At 29.4% G+C, this 24,366-nt stretch overlaps 1 protein-coding gene across 1 annotated transcript; it reads right to left on the bottom strand.

Annotated features, from left to right (window-relative positions):
• Window positions 1–21,381: 21,381 nt before the first annotated feature.
• On the bottom strand, window positions 21,382–22,026 carry LOC136076181 (uncharacterized). Its single transcript, XM_065789655.1, has one exon. It carries the CDS (start codon window positions 22,024–22,026, stop codon window positions 21,382–21,384), a length of 645 nt encoding a protein of 214 aa, XP_065645727.1.
• Window positions 22,027–24,366: the final 2,340 nt, after the last annotated feature.

The raw sequence follows: 24,366 nt of genomic DNA, 5'->3' as shown, positions 1-24,366 counted from the left end.
CTTAACTTGTAATTTTATAAATATACAGTTTGTAATTTTATAAAATATACAGTTTACGCACGTTTTCTCTTTAATTTTTTCTTTAATTCTAAAATAAATAATGCACAAAGACAATGCTCAAAAATTAATGTTGAAGTTAGAAATTTGTAATCTTGTAATTAACGAAGGGAAAAGTGTAAAAGAAGTTTAGTACTATACTTCACTGTACTATAGTACAGTGAAGAAATAATTGGCGTAGGGGTGTCAGCAGATAACTTTAAAGGATTCTTAAATACACTTAAAAGTATTTTAGGGGAGAAGAGTTTGCCTTGATGATGACAACGTTAACTATCATCATTTATTATCAGATTTATTATAATAGTTATCCCAATGATATTCGTTTTTTCTGAAAAAAAGTGAGTATCGAACTCACTTTTTCTAAATCCTTGTGAAGAGACATTCTCGAAAATTAAGAATACTTCAAGAGGACAAATAGCTCCGATCGGAAATAACTGTTCATTAGAACAAATGAGGAACGGTTGTGAGCACATTACTGAAAATTATATTTCAAACTTCTTGAGACACTGTGAATCTTTTGTTATGCAATGTGTTAATGAAGATGAAATTAAAAGAGAATATTAATTTTTTGCAATTGAATTTTTTTACAACTGTAATTTTAATGCATTTGTGATGCAGTTCAAAGACGGCATAACTTTTTCAAACTGGTTTTTGTGTTAAAAGTTAAAGTGTACATGATCCTTCAAAAAAAGGTTTTTATTATTTTCGAAAATAATTTTTTTTTTGTTGTAAAATTTTATGTAAACATCGTAAAATCCAACGAATGCATGTGAAAATATATCAAGCTTTGTTTAAATTTAAAATAGCAAAATGGAATACAGAAAAATTGAAGGTGACAAACGGAAAACATTTGTGTATGTTGCAGGGGACTTTGGCTACATCAAAAATAAGGAAAACAATGGTTTTGTTTATCTCAAGTGTAAGCACCGTCATCTTTGTGACGGACGTGCAAAAATAGTTTTGTTAACTAATTACTTGAGACAATACATGGTCACACTTGTGGAACTAGGCCCCAAAATTTTGATCACCTTCCCGCAATTGCGAAGAAATTTCTAGAAAATACAAGACATGGCTTCAACTACACAGCTACCTTTGCGTGAAATCTACAACAATGTCATCCAGTCCTCAAATGAAGTTGTTAAGGCTGCACTTACTTTCAGAAAGTGTGAACAAATTCTACAGAGTGCACAAAGAAGTCGCTACAACACAAACCCTAAATCTCCAAATGAAGCAGTTCTAAATATGTTGCAGCCCAATCCATTTTCTAACATCTACAAAGGCCTTGTAGAGTTTGAGGATCAACTAGCTTTGTTCATTTGTTCTTCAACACTGCTGACATATTTGTCAGGTAAATCATTTTTAAGCTATAATTTATTTCAGTATCAAAATGGGGGAACCTAATCTAAAATAATTGTTTATTAGTTTAGATTCCTGCTATTTTTTAATGTTAATAATTTTTCATTTTCAGAAACCACTATCCTGTTTGTTAATACTACATTTCGTGTGGTTCCTGCCATCTTCCATGGTGGTTAGCTGTTCAATATTTCACTGGAGTTAGGAACAATGATCGTGCCTGTTCTGCATGTTTTAATGACTGGACAAAAAGAAGGTCTCTACCTACGTGTTTTTAAAAAGCTTCGCAAACTTTCTCCAACTTTAGTGCCACAGACTGTGATGGCTGACTATGAAATGCTATCGGAAACTCTGCCAAAGCTGTTTTCCCAAACATAAAAGTAACCGATTACAGATTTGATTATACCCAGGCAATTCTCAAAAAGATTAAAGTCATTGGTCTGCAGGTGGAATACACAAGGAATAATGACCCAATCATTAGAAAATGGTGTCGTAAGTTTATTTCCATGTGCTTGTTACTACCCAATTTAGTAAGGCTTGAAGTTGAAAAACTAAAAGCTGAAGCTAACCATCACAGTGATATTGCTTTTAAAGAAAAAATGAAAAAGTTTGTTCAGTATCACGAAAGGTATTGGATGCTCCAAAAATCTCCTGAGATGTTGATGCAGCAGTTGAGATCCTATCCTTAAAACTATCTTTAAAATATCAATTTTAAATAGGTTGTCTATACAATGGAAGTTGAGATGCGGCAGATCCGAAATGGTTCCGAACCTAGAAGAGTTCTGCGTCGAGATCGTCAAAGGCAGCATGAGCACCTTCGTGGGTACGAAGAAAAGCTTGCAAGTGGTGAATGGACTGCAACCAAATTCCTTGAAGCTGCATCATTCCTCTTCAACGATATGAAAATGCCAAGTGATCAGGAAGTTCAAGAACTCATTGAACAGGTTAGATAATTAATTACAATTTTTAAAAATAAACAAAAGGTATTTACTGCATTGTATTCATGTTAGGGGTTTGTTGTTGTTATTTTTGACAGGTGGAGACCATCTACTAGTTAGGCGTTTTATATTTACACTTTTTTTAGGAGCAAACTGTTGATGAAGAATCTCAATCAAATGGACAAGCTGCTGTGGTGGAAAGACCAATTGAAAATGTCTGTAAAGTTTGTCTCGTCAACAATCTTCAAGTTGTTGTTTTTCCTTGCCGCCATCTTTGCCTATGCCTGCGATGTGCTGAAGCTATTCAAAGTAGTTCTATTAATCACTGTCCAGTATGCTGAGGACCAACAGCAGAATTTATAAATGTGTTTATTTAATGTACTATTTAATATACTATTGCATACATTAAATTTTTTATTTGTTTAACTGATTCGATTCTAGAAGATTCGGTTCTAGATGGTGGTTCTATATTATTCGACTGAAACAAGTTTTAATAACTTAATTAAAAAAAATTTGATCCTAAAAAATTCGATTGTAAATGATTCTATTCTAACAAAGAAAATTCAAATTCGATTTTAAATAGCTTTGATCAATAAAAAATCCGATCGTCTTATTCTATTCTATTTAAATTCGGTTCTGACATTGGACACGGTAAAAAGTTGTATGAAATTTAATTTGACGGTTTTCAAAATCGCATTAGTTCATATAAAGTATATTTTCGCGGTTTTCAAAATCGTAAAAAGTTGTGTAATTTCGAAAATGGCGTGTTTTTAATTTGTTTAAAATTTCTAAAGGCTTTCAAACTTGTATGTGGCTGTATAGTGGGGGCTCTAAGCATAAAAATAGTTCAAATTGTGATACCAGCATAAAACTTGGCAAAATTGTTGTTAATAACTATACAAATTGATATAGAAAAGGACCCCACTTGTCAATGTCTTAGGTTTTGAGTTATAAAGTCTTCTATTTTTAGTGAAATGGGCTAAGAGAATTTCATTTTATAAAGAGGGGGTATTAAGTATAAATAATTGAAATTGTTATACCAGCTTGAAAATTTCAGGAAATTGTCTAAAAAGTAAAAGAATTCAAAAAATTATATATTTTTAGAACCTCGTTCTAAAAAATTTTTTTTTTGGTCCTGGGGCGACCCCCAAGTTCGAACCTCTTTAATTTATATAGTGAGAGCCAATAAGTTCAAATAGTTCAAATTGTTATACCCTTTTAAAACTTTCAGTAAATTCTCTATGATTTAAAAAATTCAAAAAAAAAAAGAATTTAAAAATATTTGTTTGGTCCTGGGGCGACTCCCAAGTCAAAACCCCTTTATTTTATATAGTGGGGGCAATAAGTTTAAATAGTTCAAATTGTGATACACGGTTGAAATTTGTCTAAGAACTAAAAGAATTCAAAAAAAAAAAAAAAAAAAAAAGACACCGTTTTAAGAATATTTATTCGATCCTAGGGGGACCCCCGAGTTGACTGTAAAAAAATATACAATCTTCAAAACTGACTTTTTAAGGTTGAATTAAAAGCAGAATTTAAAGAAGAATTAACTTCAAGTAAACAAATATATCATATTATGTAGAAGAATAAGGCTAAAGATATAAAATAAAATAAGGGTGGATAACAGATTTATTCTATGGATGAATATATATTGGATTTGAACAAAACTAGTTTTTTAAGGTTAGCTCAAATTTCTTCTAAACACTGACCAGAACACTCGCATAACTCCGTGCAGCTTAATCCTGAACGTTTGCATTTGCATTGTGTTCTGCAACTTTTCTTGCATCTACATTTTATCAACTCAATGCATGATTTTGATGCTTCGGGTAGAGTCATTCATAAAGGTGTCATTGCGTTATTTATTTTCTTCCAACGTCCGGTAAAATCTGTTGTGGCACCAAGGATTGTCCCCATATTATACTTAATAAATATTTAAACATAAAGGTTTTTTGTTGGAATTTATTTTATAAGTCCATTTAACTATTAAAAAAAAACCTTCCTTGAAATACAGCTCTTTTCAAATGCTGAAAAAGTGCATCTTTTGTTGGTGGTAACCCCTCGCTCTGCCGTGACTTTTTAGTGAAAAGCATTCTTCTGCATATGGCGAGGTCATTAGTGGAACTTGTCTTATCGTAAAGTAAAATAACGTAGCGCTCAAACTGCAGAAATACATCATTTGAAATAACTCTAGTATTTGGAGATGACAAGCTAAATAATAAAAAAAAGAGCAGTCTACAAAAACGCATTTTTAAAATTTAAGCAGCTTGCAAATCTAAAATTATTGCCTTTTTATAACTATATAAACATAAGTTACCTGCATAATGCTCTTATAATTTCTTCATCTCCATTGTTCCAGAGATTCTAAGCAAGTTTTTTACCCCGCCCTGCAAAGGAAGACACGGTATCACAGCCAGTGAATGCAAACCACAATGAAGCAGCTTGTGCTTTTTCACCTAACTTTTGAGCATAATAATGTATGGGAAGCCAACGTTTCAGTTTTCCAACTCCAAACTCTATCCAAAGTTGCTTGATACCCGTTAATTGTTTAAAAACGGAAATTGAGATTGCAACAATATCTGTGTCAACTGTCTAAATACAATCAATTTGGTGCCCATTGTCAACAGCGTTTTTAACGTGTAGCAAAATCCGAGTGTCAGCTTCCTCGTGGTTACAAAGTGAAATAGATTTTTCGTTAAAATATTTGGAATTAGATAAAACAGTTTTATCACACGTTGTTACTAAAAGTAAGTCAAATGTCGGTACTTGTACAAAGTTTGTTGCAAGCATTTTAAACAACTCATTTTTATTTTCATCCAATCGTAAGAACTGTGACCAATTTTTCCAAATAGGAGTTGAATCAGAAACACACACTCTAACTCCATTACCACGACTATCCCAGGTCTGGGTTTTTAAACTACATTCAAAATAACGGTACACTAACTCCAAGCTTTGCTAAACTATTTACAATGCCTTTCTTTCTTGTTTTGGAATGTATATTTAAACCAACATATGATGAAAAAGGTGGAATTCTATCTTTTTTATGACGTTTATATTTTCCTTCTTATTTGGTTGGAACTTTGTTTTTTAAACAATTGTAAAATATGAGTTGAGAAATAGTAGATGCAACTTTACTATGTGCTGAATCAATGTTAACACCTTTTACTTTTTTTCCATATAACATCATTCTAAAAAAGCTTTTTAATGTGTTTAGGATTAGTTCACCATCTAAATCATTCAAAAATATTGGAATATTATCATTATTTAGGACTTTAAAAATTTGGTTTCGCAAAATAGTTGCTGCTTTTACCAAACATAAACCCTCTTCCTCGTTTGTTAAATAACAAGCATCAGAAATAGCAGTTCCCAGGTTTGCCTTAAATATCAGCAAAACTTCTCTACCTTTTTTAAATTCTCCTAATTCTGGTACTAAAATTTTTTCTTTTAGTCTTGTTTTGTTTTCACATTTTGAATTTATATTATAACTCTTTAAACGATTGCAAAATAATTGGTATAGTCCTGAAAGTTGAAACACAGGAATAGTTGATTCATCTTCATCGCACTGATAGATATATTCCACTATCTCTCCTAGGACAATCCCGTAAACAATGTTGTTATCACTTTTAATTACTGGTTGGTCTTTCTGTAACAAATGCAAGCGGTTATATAACTGATAATGAGCCTCAGTAGCTACCAGATCACCTTCACTCAGCTTTGCAAGTAATTTAGCATCTGATAGAAGTTCAGCACAACTGCGAACCTTTTTATCTAGTTTAAGAGTCATCACTTGACTTAGATTTTTATCATCCACCTTCATCCAATTTTCTCGATAGTTGTTGGCCTGAAATTTTGACCTTGTACCATGGCTAGGAATTGGTAGTTCTTCTGTCATGTCTAATGTTTTTCTTCGTTTAGATGCTCTCTGGTAGTGATAGTTATCAAAATTTGTATAACATTTTTTGTGATATACCGCATTGTTGTTGCAAAGCTGTTGCAGCAAATCTTCGCATTGGAGTCTGGAAGTTAAATCAGCTGACAAACTACCTGTATAAAATAAATCTCAATTTTCAGCAAAATATTACTCACTCGAAATTATTACTTACTCAAACGAAAATCTGGTTCAATACTAGGGAAAGTATGAAAGCAAAACATGATTATACCTAAGATCAACTAACCTATCCTCTCCTAAAAACAACCGCCAAAAAAGATGTATTTATTTTATAGCAATATATAAAATATATTGCTATAAAATAAATATATTGCTATAAAATAAATATATTGCTATAAAATAAATATATTGTTATAAAATCAAACCCATTTCTTGGAACTTCTAGATTACTAAGTAATGTCTTATAACCAGTGTCTCTTGGTAGCTTTTTGGATTTAGAAAGATTAACAATGTCGCAACTATTTGATGATAGCTCTTGACATATGAAGCATTTATCCCACTCAATGGCATTATTTGTTGTTGTTGGTAATTCATAACAAGTTACAGCATTTACAAATTTAAAACTCTTCTGGGACATTTACTATTAAATTTTAAGGGCTATTCTTTTATATTGATTTTTATAGGTCTCACTTATTTTGAATATATATAGTAAAACAACAGTAAAAGACATCTAAAAGTAGCAAGCTTAATATAGATTTATTGTCGTCAATAAATGCTAGTAAATAGTTTAAAATTTTAAAAACAAACATATCAATCTCTTTGGTAAACTATAATTGCTACGGAAATACCAAAAAACCTAATGCATGAGGTTTATGCTCATTAAAGTTACTTATTTTGAAAGATACATTTACTTATAAACAAAAACTAAACTAAAAACTAAACTAAAACTAAACTAAAACTAAACTAAAACAAAAACTAAACTAAAAAGCAACTAAAAAAAAACATTTTTTTGTTTACATACACTGTTTGCACTAACCTAAACAATTTATTAAATTCTGTTAATTTTAAAACTTTTGCAGTATGACCACGCGCATAATTTCTGTCTTTATTTCAAGCCGATTTTACACTATAAAATGAAGTTTTTTAAGTCCATGAAGTTTTTTAAGTCCTAAAAAAAAATAATCTCTACAACTCAAAACCTAAGACATTTACAAGTGGGGTCCTTTTCTAAATCAATTTGTATAGTTATTAACAACAGTTTCGCCAAGTTTCATGCTGGTATCACATTTTGAACTATTTTGCTAAATATTTATGCTTAGAGCCCCCACTAGTACTATTACTATTATGCTCTTCCCTTCTATTCTCCTAGACTCCTGCTCTATCCCTTAGATTTGGAAAAAATCACAACCGATGAAAAGCTACCTATGTTCAGGTTCAAAGACACCGATATAAAGTAAAGTGAAGTGATAACTGGTTTGGTATATGCTAGCAATCTCTGCCCCTCTAAGTTTTACTTTCCTAATAATAAAAATTTGAAGTATATACTACAGTAACATTACAGAAATACAGAATATACAGAAGATATGCTAAAACCCTTGCATTTATTTAATAACCATTCTGGATTTCAAAAATCCAATTCCTTAAACATGTGAAAAATTATTTTCATATTATCAATTATCTAATCAAAAATAATCCTAGCATGCTACCCTAGCAAAGAATATTTAGTTGTCCGCTTCCAGTCTTTCGTTCTCATTTTTTTGTGCTAGTTCCTGGCCTTAGGAGTCTAAATGATGTTTATCTCGCCTTTCCAGTTCAACAATACTGGAGATTTCATTTTCAATGTGGCGGTATCATCATCATCATCCTAGTCTGAGTTATCATCATCATTTTGATTTCTGTCTGGAGCAGGTCTAGCTACCATTTGCTCTACCATGGAGCGGTATTCCCAAACTGTACAAAGGAGTTTAACAGATTGAAGTTATCGTTGATGAAGACCAACTTCTTATTGTACACAGGGTTTACGCATATAGTAAACTTTGTATAATCTCGCTTACTTTAATCTAAAATTGTTTAAATTCAAATAATTTTTAAAAAGTTCATTCAATTTTGAATCGCCCCCCTGTCCCCCGTACGACATCGTATCCTCAAATTATAATTTTTATGACTTTGTTTGTTCGATTGCATTAAGGTTAGTAAAAGTATATTTAACTAGTTTTAAAGAAATTTATTTTATATTATACTTAATAGCTATTACCTTTGCTACTGCCTTCCAAAATTCAGTCTCACCATCATCTTCAAGAAGCTCATGGGTAACCTCATCTGAGACATTGATTGTACCTTACTGGTTTGATATCCAGTCTGCTGTTGTTGGATGACTGGCTTTCAACTTGTCAAAAATCTCATCCCTTACACCATAAGCATACAGTTATTGGCCTTTCAAGAAGGAGTGTAGCAGGCAGCCTACACCATAAGGCATGATGTCTCTTGAGAATCGTTTCTCAAGTTCTACAATGAGCTCAACCATGAAAGAACCTATTCCAGTGACACTGTTTTTTCTAATTTCTTTGACCCTCAGAGAAGCACACCTATCCACAAGATGAGCAATGGCTGTCAGTGCTCTATCCATTGTAATTTTCTTATCACTCAACATTGACTCAGAGATAATTCGGCATGTGGTCAGGAGGAGCGGAATGGTTACAACTAGCTCAAATTGTTCGTCCGTAGGAATGGGTGTGGTCCATTCCTTTTTTTCAGCCCGGAAAGCAGACAGCACACTTCGGAGATGATCGATGTCTGGGAGCATCATTTGGACAGAGTTCGATCTAGTAGCACAAGAAACAGTGATCTTTCTGTAGGGTACTGAAACAAAAACTGAAAAAAAATTTGCAAAAAACTTCGGATGAAATCGTAAACTCTTAGAAAACTTTGTTTAAAATTAAAAAACATTTGTAAAAATTTGACATTAAGTTGTAAAACTTCGTATTCGTATTACTTAAAAAGATAAAAGTATTACCATTCATCTCGAGGCACTTCTTTTTCAACACCCCTTCAGCGAGAGGAGAGTGATAGACTCGGGCGAAGATTGTCCTGCATGCATCGATAGCAGTCTTGATATCAGGCTATTTGTTGACAGTCCTTTTCAGGCCACGTCAAGCTAATGGTCAATGCACGTGATTGAACCACTTTTAAGATCAGCAGTAGTCTCTGACTTCCTTAGTGCAGCTTTTATATTTGAAGCTTGATCAAAAAGCTTTAAGTGACTCAAAACTTTTAACTAAGTTGTCCAACTGAGTATCAATATTCTGACTAGTGTACTTTCCTGGGAACGGAACAACTCCAACAGTTATCTTTCGTAGAACAAACTCCTTGGTTATACAATGAAGAGTCATCACCATGAATGGATTATTGTTACGTGAGGTCATAATGTCAGTGCTGATTGCAACTCGGTCTCAATGAGGAAGCTCCTTGTCAAACATGCTCTACATCCTTTATTTAACTAAGTTACCAGTGCCAACTGTTTCCAATTCATCTTCTGCCTCTTCAACTTTGTCCTCCTTGGCAGCTTCTGCCTCATCTCGTATCTTTTGATTCTGACATATTTTGATGTACTCATTCTTATGATTGGATAGCAGGTGACCACTTAAGGTCGATGTTGACCCAGAATTCATTTTTAGGTCCTTCTTGCAGATATTGCACACACCATAGTTTTTATCTTCCCTGCATTCCTTCAGGAAGTATTGCCAAACCAGCGAGCGATGGGACTTTGGCATATTTGTTTGATGTTTTACAATGTTTAAATCGTGTTAAATAACATTTACAAAGTTAAGGTTTTCTGATTCGTTAAATATAATGTAAACAAATTTATACAATTTTCATAACCGTAAAATTTTGATTTACAACTTTTTGCGGCTTTCAACATCGTTTTAATTAAGTTTTAGTAACTTTTAAAGGTTTTTAAAGTTGGTTAAAATAAAAGTTATGACTTTTTACGGCTTTCATAACCGTTTTGTTATCTTTTTTTCGAAGTTTAACTGATTTCAACTTCGTTTAGTTTAAAAAACTTCGCCTAACTGACGGCATTCAAAGTCGAACAAAAAATATACGATTTTGAAAACCGTAACTTGATTGTTTTAATATATATATATATATATATATATATATATATATATATATATATATATATATATATATATATATATATATATATATATATATATATATATATATATATATATATATATATATATATATATATATATATATATATAAAACCGCCAGATTAAATGCAAAAACCGGTATCGGAATTTTTATACTTTTAATAAATTATAATAGAGAATATAATCACCACATCAATAAGAATAAAAAACAAAAATAACAAAAAAAGAAATAGACTTGTTTAAATAAAAAACTTGGTATATGATAAACGATCTAATGATCTTGTTGCCAGAACCATAAAACGTTATAATAAAATATTACTTAAGCTATCAATAAATATAAACAAATAAAAATGACAAAATACAAAAACGAAAGAGCGTGTTTATATAAACTTCTTATTTTTAAAAGCATTTCAAAATATTGTCATTAAAAAGAGTGAATTCTTCTAGTTTCTTTTAAAAGACTGGGAAGGTAATTGATAAATAAAAATTATGTAGCACGATTTTGCTCCAGAGATTAGGTGCAAGATAAGCTATTCTGAACCGATTAAATTTTGTTCTGCAAAAGGGTTTATAGAGTAAGTTATCATTTCGTAGCGTATACTTATTTTTTGTTTTTATGATAATAAAATCTTTAAAAATGTGTAATGATGGATTGATTTTACATTGAAACATAAAACATAATATTTTAAATACATTCACTTTATAAATACTTTAATATTTTTAAATAAAAGTTTTGAATGCGTAAGTCGATTTTCAAAACAAACGAAGTGTATTGCGTGTTTCTGACGATGATAAGGAGTACGCAACTTACTTTTGCTCGTACTTCCCCAAGCAATATATGCATAATTAATATAACTATGTATAAATGAGTAATAAAGTTGGATTAAAATGGTTTTGCTTAAATAATTTCTTAACTTATAGAGGACTTCTATATTTTTAGAAACTTTAGTGCAAATGTAGTCAATATGCGGTTTCCATGTAACATTCTCATCAAGATAAATGCCAAGAAAACTAGTAAAAGTTTCCTTTTTTATTTCAAATTCATCAATAAAATTTTTTTGTGTGGTTGTTGGTAAAAAACGTTTTTTAGATATAGGGTGAAACAGAATGTATTTTGTTTTATCAAAGTTTAAGGTCAATTTGTTACATTTAAACCACTCAGATAGGCATTTAAGTTCTATATTCATATCAGGAAACAGCTCATTAATACTACTGCTTGATAAGAATAAATTCGTATCATTAGCAAACATAATACTCCGAAGATTAGCTGCTTTTCATAAATCAATAATATAAATTAAAAACATAAGAGGACCTAGAATAGAGCCTTGTGGAACACCACAGGTTATTTTAACATAGTCACTTTGAAGGCCATCGTTAGAGGTAACAAATTGCTTTCTATTTGATAAGTAACTATGAAACCATTTTAGCATATTGTTATTGATTCCGTAGTATTCGAGCTTTTTAAGCAATACTTTATGGTCAACGGTATCAAAAGCCTTCGAAAGATCAATAAAGACTCCTAGGGTATATTGATTTTTTTCGCAAGATTCTGAGATTTCCCTAACAAATTGAATAATTGCCTGCTCAGTTGAAATATTTTTTTTAAAGCCAAACTGTTTGGTATAAAGTATTTTGGTCAAAATATTTAAATATTCTATTATATATTATTCTTTCTAATAATTTTGAAAAAGTTACAAGAACCAAAATTGAGCGATAGTTGTTAATGTTTGTTTTATCGCCTTGTCTGTAAATTGGTATAACTTTCGCAAATTTCAATTGATCCGGGAAAACCCCTTGTTTTATAGATGCATTAAATACTTTATATACTATAAAGAATATCTTTCAGACTTTCATAACAATCTACAACTATGTTACCACTTACTTCATCAGCACCAATGGCTTTATTTCTTTTTAGAGATTTAAAAGCTCTATCAAGCTCGTCGTGGGATAATTCAGAAGAATACTCATTGTTATAATGTAAGTTATTTATAGGACACAAGTAGTCTTCAAACGAACTCTCGGTCAAAGGAATTTTTTTTGAGAGATTGGTTCCAATTTCAGTATAAAATTTGTTAAATATGTTTGCAATTTGGCTTAGTTCACATATATTAAAATCTTCAAATTTTATAGTTTGTGGTAAAGAACTCAAGTGATTTTTTAATTTTCCTGTTATTACTTTTATTATTTGCCAGGTGCGCGTTGAGTTGTTTTAAATTTATTGATCAGATTTTATAATTATTTTTTTTTAGATTTTTACGAATTTTTTCAAATAAATTTTTATAATTTTTATATATATTTTCATTTGCAGAAGATTTAGTCTTTAAATATTTTATATACAACTTTTGCTTTATTTTTGAAAATTTTTTAAAGCCTTTTGTAATCCAAGGACTATTAAAGGTTTTATGACTAAATTTTTCACATACTGGAAAGTTTGCGTCATATACTAAGTAGAATGTTTCGACGAATTTATTATAAATAGTACTTGCATCTTCATTAAAGTTGATATGCCCCTAATAGAGTAATGATAGTTGATGTTTAAAATCTTTTTTTTTTCTTTGTAAATACGTTTTTTTACAGTTCTATTTTGTTTAGTTTTATTTGACAATGTTGTGTTAAGGGTTAGGAAACTAGGGAAGTGGTCCGATATATCAGTTTTTATGATACCTTTTTGGATGGGTTATTACAGATGTCTGTAGTAAAAAATATTGTCAATGAGGTTAGCAGAATTTTTTGTTATTGTAATTGGATGATCGATTAGGAGAATTGCACCTGCTAGAAAAATTTCATCATATAAACTTCTCATTTTTTTGTCGTTGTTATAAATAAAACAGTCCATATTAAAATCCCCAATTATAAAGTCTTTTTTTCTTTCGTTGTTACCAGCGTGAACTATATTATGTTGCAAATAAGAGATAAAAAATTTTCCGTTGGCTTAATCGTAGTATATACTATACTTCACTAAACTTTGTAAAATTTTAGGCTTTTTTTTAGGTTTCTTTTCAGTAATAATTAGTAATCATGATTAATAAATGTCTTTATTGAAAACAACTCAACATTTATTAACCTCCATAATTATATATTACTTAAAGGATAATAGAAAGACATGGGTTTTATCTTTCAGTAGGATTTTTAAGATACTCAAGGACTGTACAAGAAATAAGAATACACAAATTCTCGAAAGTATGCTTTAAAAGTATTTAAAAAATTTTTACACAAACTGTTTAAAAATAAAAGATTCTTATTTTTTTCTCTGTCTTTTTTTAAAGGCAACAATGTTATCTGCAACAATGAAATCACTGACTCTCTTTCTGATGTTATTAAAATAAATACTTGAAATAATAGTGTGTATAATTTCCTTTCCACAATTTTGGTGATTTAAACATAAAAATGGTCGGTAACTTTCTCTACTGCCAAGAGCTAACTTTGCTGCTTTACGGTGTTGCATTTGAGATCAATAAATAACATCAAATACATGATCTAACATAGCAAAACTATCACAGACATATTCGAAAAGGGCTAGTGATGGAGTTGTTAGCCTACCTCTGGACAATTTATTTAAATAACTATAGTCATTTGACTCCTGTTGACAATGTTGACTACAAAGCAACTTGCAACATATTTTAAACTTCTTAATCAGTTTTTTGGCAATAAAACCAGCAATATAAGTAGCAACTTCACGCGAATCATCTGATAAAATCACACAATCATAATCTCTTTCTTTGATCTGATCCATCAAGGATCTAGCATGTTGTGTATCTTGAACATCATTAATATCATTTTCAAATATTTTAATTCCTTCCTTTATTAAACTTTTTATTTGGATTATCTTCTAACTATAGATAACATCTTTCAAACTGACAAGAAACCTACCACCACTCATTTGGCGGCATTGTCCAAATCTTCTTTCTAACGGATCACTTTGAAAATGAGCAGTCAATATAAATTTATAATTATCTTCCAATAGATTTTCTATTAAAAAAGCTTGACATAATAAAGTTCTTTGTAGTGCTGATGATGTTTGAGGAGATAATGTATATTTCTAAAAATTTGGGATTTTGGTGTTTTTCCATTTATTTAACCATTCAGCGAAAGCTCAAAAAAACTCAGGTTTTTTATCATTAATAATAGCAGCATTTCCAAGACAGTTATTAGAAAACTGATTTTTCGAATTTGTAATTGTCCACCATTTATTAAAAAGAGTTAGGAAAGATACAATATCTAAACGGTTGGGAAAATATGATTTTATTGCTGATGCTGTAGTTTCATGGAAGATACCTAAAGCAACAGTGACATTTTGCTTATAGTTTCCAGAAAGGACAACTTTGCTATTTATTTTTGGTGCTTTTTTCAAACTTGCATCCAACAGGCTGTCCTTTTCTAATAAATTCATCTGGTTTTTTACCATATGCATCAAGCAATTTTGTAAAAGAGGAAACATTTGAAGCATGATTGTCACAAACAACACCTCGAACATTAAAACTATTTTTTATTAAAGATTGAATCAAGCTGAGAATTTCAGTTTTCAACCAATCACTGTTTAATTTTATAATTGGAATTGCTTTAGTGACACAAAAGGTATTTTCTTTTAAACCAACTACCATGAAAGAAACAATGCTTCTATAACATTCATTTTCTTCACTAATGCCAACTACATCTCCACCAGAATATTCTGCAAATTTTTGCAAATACATTTCATCAAAAATTATTATAAGATCATTTGATAAGCTCCCATTTTCATGTAACAATTTCAAAACTTTCATAGAATCAATTTCACTTGCTTTAAGCTTGCCTAACAGTGATATAGATAGAAGAGGGAATTCCTTCAGCAGTAAATGATAAGTTTGCAATGATGTGTAATGCAACATCAAGGCAAATTGAAGCATATTTGAAGAATAAATTTGATTTTTTTTTATTTGGTGACTTTTAAGTTCTTCAAGAATGGAAGACAACTTTTCTTTTTCGATGCTAAAATGTGAATCGAAGTTTTCCAGCACACTCCTTCTCTTTAACATATATTGATGGGTTACTCTGAGCCAAGGTGGCAAAGAAACTGGAAGGTTTTTTATAAAAAAGTTTGACAGGAAGATTTTTGTCAATAAGAATACATTTAGCAACTTCAGGTATGTGTAGTTCATTTTGAATAATTTTATGGAACACGACACAATCATCGAATTTGGAAAATGAATTATTATTATTAATAATTAAAAAGCAGCCACAAATAACAGTACAAGTTGTTGAAGTTTAGTAGAGAAGTCAATTAATCTAACGCGAAAAGTTTTATCCTGTTCCAAATAACATTGCGCAGTATTCAAAATATTTTGAGAAAGTTTGTCCATATGATGGAATATTCGTTTTTTCAACTGGTCTTATATATTTTTTTCGATTTAAGCAGATTAGAAGGCAGAATAAGGCAAAATAAAGCAGAAGGCCGTGTATTTAAGTAGGCCATGGAGGAAGCAAACATTTAGATATTTAGGTACATCGAAAAAGCGTTAACAAATTCAAATCTCTGTTTGGGGTCAAAAACTTGGGCTTTAAATGTACTTTAAACAGTCGTGGTATAGTGGTTAGAGTTCTGGTTTCAGATTTTGAATCCGTGGTTTGGAGCCGGCTCTGACTATATAGGAAAGAGGCGTGAGCTTTCTGGTTAAATGCTATTCCGCCGTGCACTGTGATAAGACCGTAAGATAGATTCACTTAAACAACTATTTTTTATTTTTTTCAAATTTTTAAAAAAACAATCAAACAGTTAAAAAATTTAATTATCACGAGACAAAATTTAGCAGTTCCTGCATATTCTGGTGGAATGTGCAGGAACAAGCTAATTTCCGAAATGGAACATAGCAAGTTTAAGAAAAATGTATTTTTTCAAACAAAAAAGAAATAAGTTTAAAAATAAAGAAGAGAGATCAAAGCCGTGGCTAGCAAATTTAGGGGGCAGCAAATTTAAGAGGCTCATTTATATAATTAAGGGCCATTTTACAAATGTAAGGAGCCATTTTTTTATTTTTTTATTTAGTAATACCTAATGGAAAATTTTTTAAGATTTTGGGTGTCCTAATGACATGTTTTTTTGGGGGGCAGACCTAGTAGACACGGTACTGAGAGAGATACACTCTCTATATTGTAAGCTTCATGCTATGTTGTAAGTTTCTCATAGTTAATAAGGTACTCCGTTATAACTTAATGACTACAACAATAAATACACCTTAATACAAAAATATATATGCAGAGTACACGGGAAAAAACGGCAGAGCCACATTTAAAAAGTTTTGAGAAAGTATATATTAATCATTTATAAAAGACATTTTTCCAAACTTTATACATATCATGTATAAAGTTTGGAAAAAATTTTTTTTTAATAAAAATTACAAATATTTTATCGAAAATATAAACTTCAGATAAATTAATCAAGAAATAATTTTTTCTAATTTACTTCTATGCTTTATATGAATGATTAATATATGCTTTTATAAATGATTAATGTATACTTTCTCAAAACTTTTTAAATGTGACTGCCGTTTTTTCCCGTGTACTCTTCATATATTTTTACAATCTGACAGGGACCAGTACGTTTTATATACTACTTCAGTTTTAGAAATATTTAGTATGGTTTAGTACTCTTTAGTTTACTATTTTTTCTAATTTTAATTGGTTTATAATATAAATTAATATATAATTATAATTAAAAACAAACAAAATGTGAAAGATTAAAAAGATGAAAAATAAAAAACAACTTTCGTTGCCTTTTGTAAGTCAAAGAAAGACCTCGTAGATTTTAAGGACGCGTTTTAGATCGTTAAGGTATAGAAAAATTTCCGCATAGAAGTTTCAGAAAAAATTTTATTATAATTCGCTTATGTTTAATTTTTTTTATTAATAAAATTTCTTGTTATTGGAAAATTTTCAAAGAAAAAAGTATAGATTTTGATTTTTTTGAAAAGACATTGTCTAAAGTTTGCGGAGCTGCTCTTTTTGCCCAGCGGTGTAAGTTGAGCAATAGTGTGTGGTAAGTTGAGCAATCAATAAATAAATGAATATGCATGGTGCGAAACTTGGTTGAATCATCAATAAAACTTTCACTAACAATAAGCGTGTGTATAGTTTATAAACTTTTTATTTTGTACACTTGAATGACGTAAGAGAAAATTTTAAATATTAAAAAAACGTCATAAAATATTAAATAATCATTAATCAACTATTTTAAACTTTGGAGCCCGATTTAAAAATTGCTAATTGTAAAGATATGTATAAATAGTGTACCGCTAAATCATTTTTCGCCCAAATTATTTTTTTACATTCGATAATTCAATTTTATTTATTTTTTCAAAGCTGTTCAACTTGCCCCTTCTAGACAAGGTGACACATTAGTAAGGTTTTAAAGTAAAATATCAATACTTAAGTGGTGGAAGATAAAAAAATTTATAAGTATCTAAGAGAAAAGCAGTGAAGTTTTTTTTTACTTTTTTGGTACAAAATCGAAAAAGTGCCCGTGTATCTTACTCAACTGCTTTCCAGCAATCTTTTGTTAACATTCTAATTCACTAAATTTCATCCATCAGATGTTTTGTCATGTGATGTGTAGTTTTTGAGATATTTTAATTTCCCAACTTACGATTATGCTCAAATAGCCCTACCCTACTAAAATAATTAACGAAGAATAGTTTTAAAACTTTTAAAATACACCTATTTTTTAATGTATAGTTTTGTTATTTTTTTGAATATTGTGTCACATTTTAGATTTTTTTAAATAGTTTTTTATTCTTTTAGTAGAAATCAATAATAATAATAATATAATGAAGTTATGAACGAAAACTTTTGGAATTTGGAAACAAATTTATCAAGAAACAGTGTTTTGAATTTTTTCAAACTTTTCTCATTTTACTTCTAATTTCCTATTTTACTCAAGATTTTGATAAAATTTTCTTTAAATAATACTTATTTAAATTTATTTATTTTTAGTTTTATATATCATCAAAAACAAATTAAAATATATATGAACAAATGAAATTGCTTCTATTAAAAAATAATTTTCTATAAGCACCAGTTTAAGAAAATATTTATTTACAATGGTTACGTCTTAGCAGGAAAAAGACTTAAGAGTAAATGGTAAATCGTAAGAATTATATTAAAGCGTGTACACGAAATAAATGTGAAAATAGAAAAACAACTAAAAAAAAGGTACTCATCAACTTTTATTTAAAACTAAGTATTATTTTTAATACATTAATTTAAGAAGATAAAATATTACAAAGAAATTACTTTATTGCTGTGGGCATCTAATAAAATTTTGAACTTTTTTCTTTGGTGGTACCTATAAACTTGCGCACAGAATAACAATCAAAACTATTTGATGCTTTTTAAATGACATTTTAAAATATTTTTTAACATTTACACACACTTTACATACATACAACACCCATTACATACATACATCCATTACACACACTTTACATACATACAACACAAACTTTAACATTTCTGCATAGTTTTTTTTTTTTTTTTCATTTTTCGCTAAATAATTACCTAGTACTTTGCAACAATTTTTAATTGTAGGCAGTTTGGAGGATTTTTTATTTTTGACACACTTTCACGTCATTTTGTTTATACCAAGCTAGTTTGCTATAATAACATATATATAACATATGTCTACTATAATGTGATTAGAGAGGTAAAAAACGTTTTTTTAAAGACTATTTAACATATATTTAACCGAAATGTGAGGACTCAAAAATATGGGCGCTAATTTTTTGTCATACCTGCAAATAGCCTGCAAATCAAGGCTTTTTTAAGAAGCTTATAATGTTTTTCGTATTAAATTTTCTTATCTGCTTTTCCTCTATATCTGGCATTATAATAGACAGCACCAGGATTTTACTGATACATCGTAAAGATTTTTACGATGTAAAATTTCATCTTTATGATGTACAATGTAGATTATGATGTACGATGTAGATTATGATGTACGATGGAGATTATGATGTACGATGTAGATCATGATGTTTCTTTATGATGTACAATGTATCTTTATGATGTAAAATGTAGATTATTTCGTGTACACGCTTTATGTTATTAATATAAATTATTTTTTTTCCTCAGCCATTTTCCACAAGCATTACTGTCATCAGGAAGGCCTAGAAACAAGTTTTATTCGTTCTGATTGTAGTTCTGAAAGTAGTTTTTTCTTTCGTTTACTGAAAGAAGTTGGCAAACAAAGTGAAGATGCTAAAATTATATCAAAGAAGTGTAGAAAAAACTGGGGAAATGTCCTGAACAGTATTGGTAACTACCCTGATACCCCTCACACATGGATTTGTTACATTATAAATTAAAGTACTGAAAATCTTTTTCTTTCTTTTTTTCTTTCTTTTTGCGATTATCAAAGTGCACCCAGAAGTCTTTATGGTCTTATCACAGAGCACCGCGGAAGAGCATTTAACTAAGAAGTTTGCGCCTTTTTACTTGTGTAATGTCGTTTATTAAGTTAGAACTGGTGTTGAACCTTGGATCTCTTGGTTCTAAGACAGAATCCTTACAACTGCGCCGCGGCTGCTTAAATCTGAATAAAAATCTAAAAAAAAAAAGAGTTGAATTCAAAGAAAAGTTCTTTGCAAATAGTTCTGTCTTTCTTAGGAAGATTTAACAAGATTTGACCTATGAATTAGAAATTAAATGTTTGACTTATCTTTGTAAATGACACTATCGAAGATTTTCCAAAAGTCTCTAAAGCCTAACTTCTAAAATAAGTTAGGATATATATATATATATATATATATATATATATATATATATATATATATATATATATATATATATATATATATATATATATATAAAATAAAAAACAAGCAGTAGAATTATATATAATGTACATAAATACGCCCATTCCGAGCAGTTACCCCGGGAAACCGTTAAAACGGTTTCCCGGGGTAACTTGAAGCTCTTAAGTTAAACCTGTTCCAAAACTTGTTATCTATGTTTAAATATTAAAATGACATGCTTCCAAAATCCTTTAATTACTGATTTCTAAAAATTAATCATAAATGCTTAACGAGGTGCTCTATCCGTAACTTTAACTTACTTAAGTCAACTCTTAAAACATCCGACTACTCAATTTCATATAGAGGACCTCGTCAATCGAACATAGTTCTTGATGAATATATGAAAAGTACAACCTCAATAAATTGTTTTAAAAATATAGTTAAGCAGTATTTACTTGAATTAATAGACACAAACATATTTTTGTATTTTTAAGTTTAAAAAAAAAATAATCTTGTAATCTTTCTTACTTTATCTTTTTATTTTATTGTTGCAATTTATTGTATCTTATTGTAATTATGTATTAACTTGTTTTATACAATGAGTACTTGAAAATTTATACAAAGAGAACTTTGTAAAACACTTCACGCTTCCTATAGGAGCTTGATGACAAGACATTTGTCTTCAACTTTTTCATGTTGTTCTTAATTTTTATTTAAATCTTATTGATGAAACTTGTAAAACAAGAACATTGTAAAATATTTATAAATGACGAAAATAAATAAATAATAATAATAATAATAATAACAATAATAATATTAACAGGAGATTTAGTAAACTGGGAATAATAGAACTTAACATCAGACAGCATTATTTTCTTTGATTTCTTCCAATGATAAAAAGCGTTTTCAAGAGAGTTCTTTCGAAAAAGATAAAAATGATTGCGATTAGATATAGCAGCTGCATAAGAAGGTGAAACCGTGGAGTAAAGTAGAGTTTTAATTTTTTTAATTTTATTTAGGTGCCCCAAGAAGTCGTTACGATCTTATCACAAAGCACCGCTAATGAGTATTTAATAGAAAGTTCACGCTTCTTTCCTAACCGATGTCGTAAAACTTGCCCAGAGGTGGGGTTTGAACCACGGACAGCAGTATAAAAAGGGCGTTCTGGCTCAAAATTTTTCAACTGTATCCCTAATTATAAACTCATATCATATTCAACTATAAACATATCATAACATATCATAAGTCATTTCAATCATTTCAAATGAGCCAAAATAATATATTAATATATTATAGTTACAAACTCTCTTACAAACACTGATCAATTTTTTGTAATTTTGTAAATTCAAAGAATTTTTCAGACTTATCAATTCTTTATTATTAACCCATGAGTTGAACGAATCAGGATACCCATGCCACTTTACTAATGATTTGTTTTTGAGTTTACGAATAATTTTTTCAATCCTAAATATATTTTGATCAGTTTTTTGCATTTTTTGTTCATAAAAAGTACTTTGTATTTCTTCATTATTATCGTCAGTTATTTTATACGTTGGTGAATCTGTGAACTGAATCTGTGACACTGTAAAAACTTCTTCATTCCATCTCGGTGTGTATCCTTTTTCAAACGTTCCTTTCTTTTTAGTTATCCTAATTCTATCACCAATTGAAAAGTTTGGTCTTACAGACTCTGATCGTACATTTCCATTTAGATTTAACCAAACAATACTTTCATTCTTTTTATCGCTAGCTTCAACTGGTGTCATTTTAATTGAAGAATGCTTTGTGTTGTATTTATTTACCATTTCATCTAAAACGCCAATATATTTTCTAGTAGAATTAGCTGAAAAGTACTTAAACATTTTATCTTTCATTGTTCTATTCCAACGTTCAACTACGCAACTTTTTCTTCATTTTCAGTTGAATATAACTCAACACCTAGCGCTTTAACATGCTTATTATAAAGTTCTAAGCCTTTATCTACCCATATTTTTTGACACTTTCTTTCTTTAGATCTTTCAGACCCATGGAAATTTGAAGAATTTTTAAAGATTTTATTTAAAGCCTTAGCAACATCAACTCCAGTTTTACTCTTCAATGGAACAATCCATCCATACTTCGAAAAAACATCTGTTATCATTAATAAGTATTTTATATCGTCATTGAATTTAGAAAAAGATTTCATGTCAACTAAATTAGCAGCTCATATTTCATCGATTCCATTTACAATAACTTTTCTTTTTCTAAAATGTTTTACAATTGGTCTATGAAGTTCGTTTGCAAGTTTGTCAGCCCATATTAATTCTTTATCCTCTTCTTTTTTACTGATCGTTCGTAGTTTTTTTGAGTAGTTTCAACACCCAATTCATATGGGTTCAAAGAACTTAATTCATATGTGTCTGAAAGACCTACCCAAAACTTTGCTTTAGATGATATAATAGGTTTTATAATACCTCGTTCAATTCTTTCACGTATTGTTGGATTTTTATAGAATCCATTTCTTCTATCATATTTTTATCAGCTAAATTTCTTTTTGCGGTATCATCAAAGTATTTATAAGCAAGATTGTGATGGTAAGCTGCATTATCAACTCTATCTATAGGTTAACTCCATTCTTTATATGCGTCAGTAGAATTAATTGTTCATCTAAATCAGTACCAGGACCTGCAAAGTTCATTCCAGGTAAATGCATTTCAACTGGAAACTTCGACCATGGTAGTTTTATTTTACGTGTTGCTGAATTAAACGAACTCACTAAATCTCCTCCTTTTTTGATGATACAAATTGAGTTTTTAATTTCCGCAAATAGCGCAAGTTCCACGTTGCATATTTCTATTGTTTTTACTCACAACATTTTGCAAGTTTAGTGTATTTGTTTTGTTTCTACATTTAACGCAGTACTTTTTTATATATATAGAAAATGAAAATCTTATATATAAAAAATGGATATTATAGATTTATCATGGAATGCGAATAACAATAAGAGAAATAATAATAAGTTGTTTCATAAGAGTATAAGAGGAATTATTGTTGGAAAGTCGGGTTGTGGAAAACTACTTTATTATTGAATTTACTTTTGAGACCTGGTTTGTTAGACTATAATAATTTACAAGTTTTTGGAAAATCTCTTTTTCAACCAGAATACAAAATATTAAAGCAAACTTTTGAAAAAAAATTGCCAAAAGAAATTATTCTTGAACTTGAAATTTAAGCTACAAGACCAAATAGAAAAATTAAATGCAAACCCTGCGCTTATAATTGAAGACATTTCAAAAAATTTAAATGAGAAAACAGATATGGAGTGTAAGTTTTTTGAAACAGCAGAAGATGTGCCAGATCCTCAAGATCTTGATATTAATAAAAATAATTTAATGATATTTGATGATTTACAATTAACAAAGCAAAATAAGTGTGAAAAATATTATATAAGAGGAAGACATAGTAATGTAGATTGTTTCTATCTTGCACAAAATTATTTTATGTTACCTAGGCAAACTATACGAGAAGATACAAATTTTATTTGTTTATTTCCTCAAGATTCAAAGAATTAAAATCACATTTATAATGATCATATTTCAAGTGATATGTCAAAAGATGAGTTTAAAAATTTTGTAAGAAAGCTTGGTCAGAACCTCATGGATTTGTTATTATAGATCTATCTTCTAAAAAAAATTGTGGAAAATATAGAAGTGGATTAAATTGTTTTTATATACCAACTTGTTGAAACAAAAAAATGAATTTTAAAATTTTTTTATTTCTTTTTCTTGTATATAAAAAAACAAAAATGTCATATATATCAGTAAGCGGAAATAGTAGTATAATAAGAACTAGTTATAACCCTATTATTGAACTTAAAGAAGACAGAAAATATGAAATGGCTCTAGTTAGTTTACAGACATATTACAGTTTTCCTAATGTTAATTCTTCAAACAACAATTTTAGATATAGCGCAGATAATGGATCAACTTGGAAGGATATAAACATTCCAGATGGATATTATGAACTTAATGATATAAATAAATATATCCAATCGATTATGATAGGAAACGGTGATGCAAGTTCAGGAGTTGCAAATATTGGAGGAAATAATAATATATTAAGAGCAGTTTCAATTATTGCAACTGGTTATAATTTATGTTTTGTGAATTTGTTGTAAAAATTTTTTTTTAAATTATTTTTAAAAAAATTATTTTTACTTATTAAAATGGAGTTTA

This window comes from Hydra vulgaris, chromosome 02 (genome assembly GCF_038396675.1).
Source record: "Hydra vulgaris chromosome 02, alternate assembly HydraT2T_AEP".
NCBI classification, from domain to species: domain Eukaryota; kingdom Metazoa; phylum Cnidaria; class Hydrozoa; order Anthoathecata; family Hydridae; genus Hydra; species Hydra vulgaris.
The sequence above is the reverse complement of the archived record's forward strand: the minus strand, read 5'-3'. Positions and strand labels throughout refer to the sequence as shown.

What these genes read in the sequence shown, in the direction of transcription:
- LOC136076181 (XM_065789655.1), bottom strand. Translation starts at nt 22,026, where the DNA reads ATGAAAGATAAAATGTTTAAGTACTTTTCAGCTAATTCTACTAGAAAA.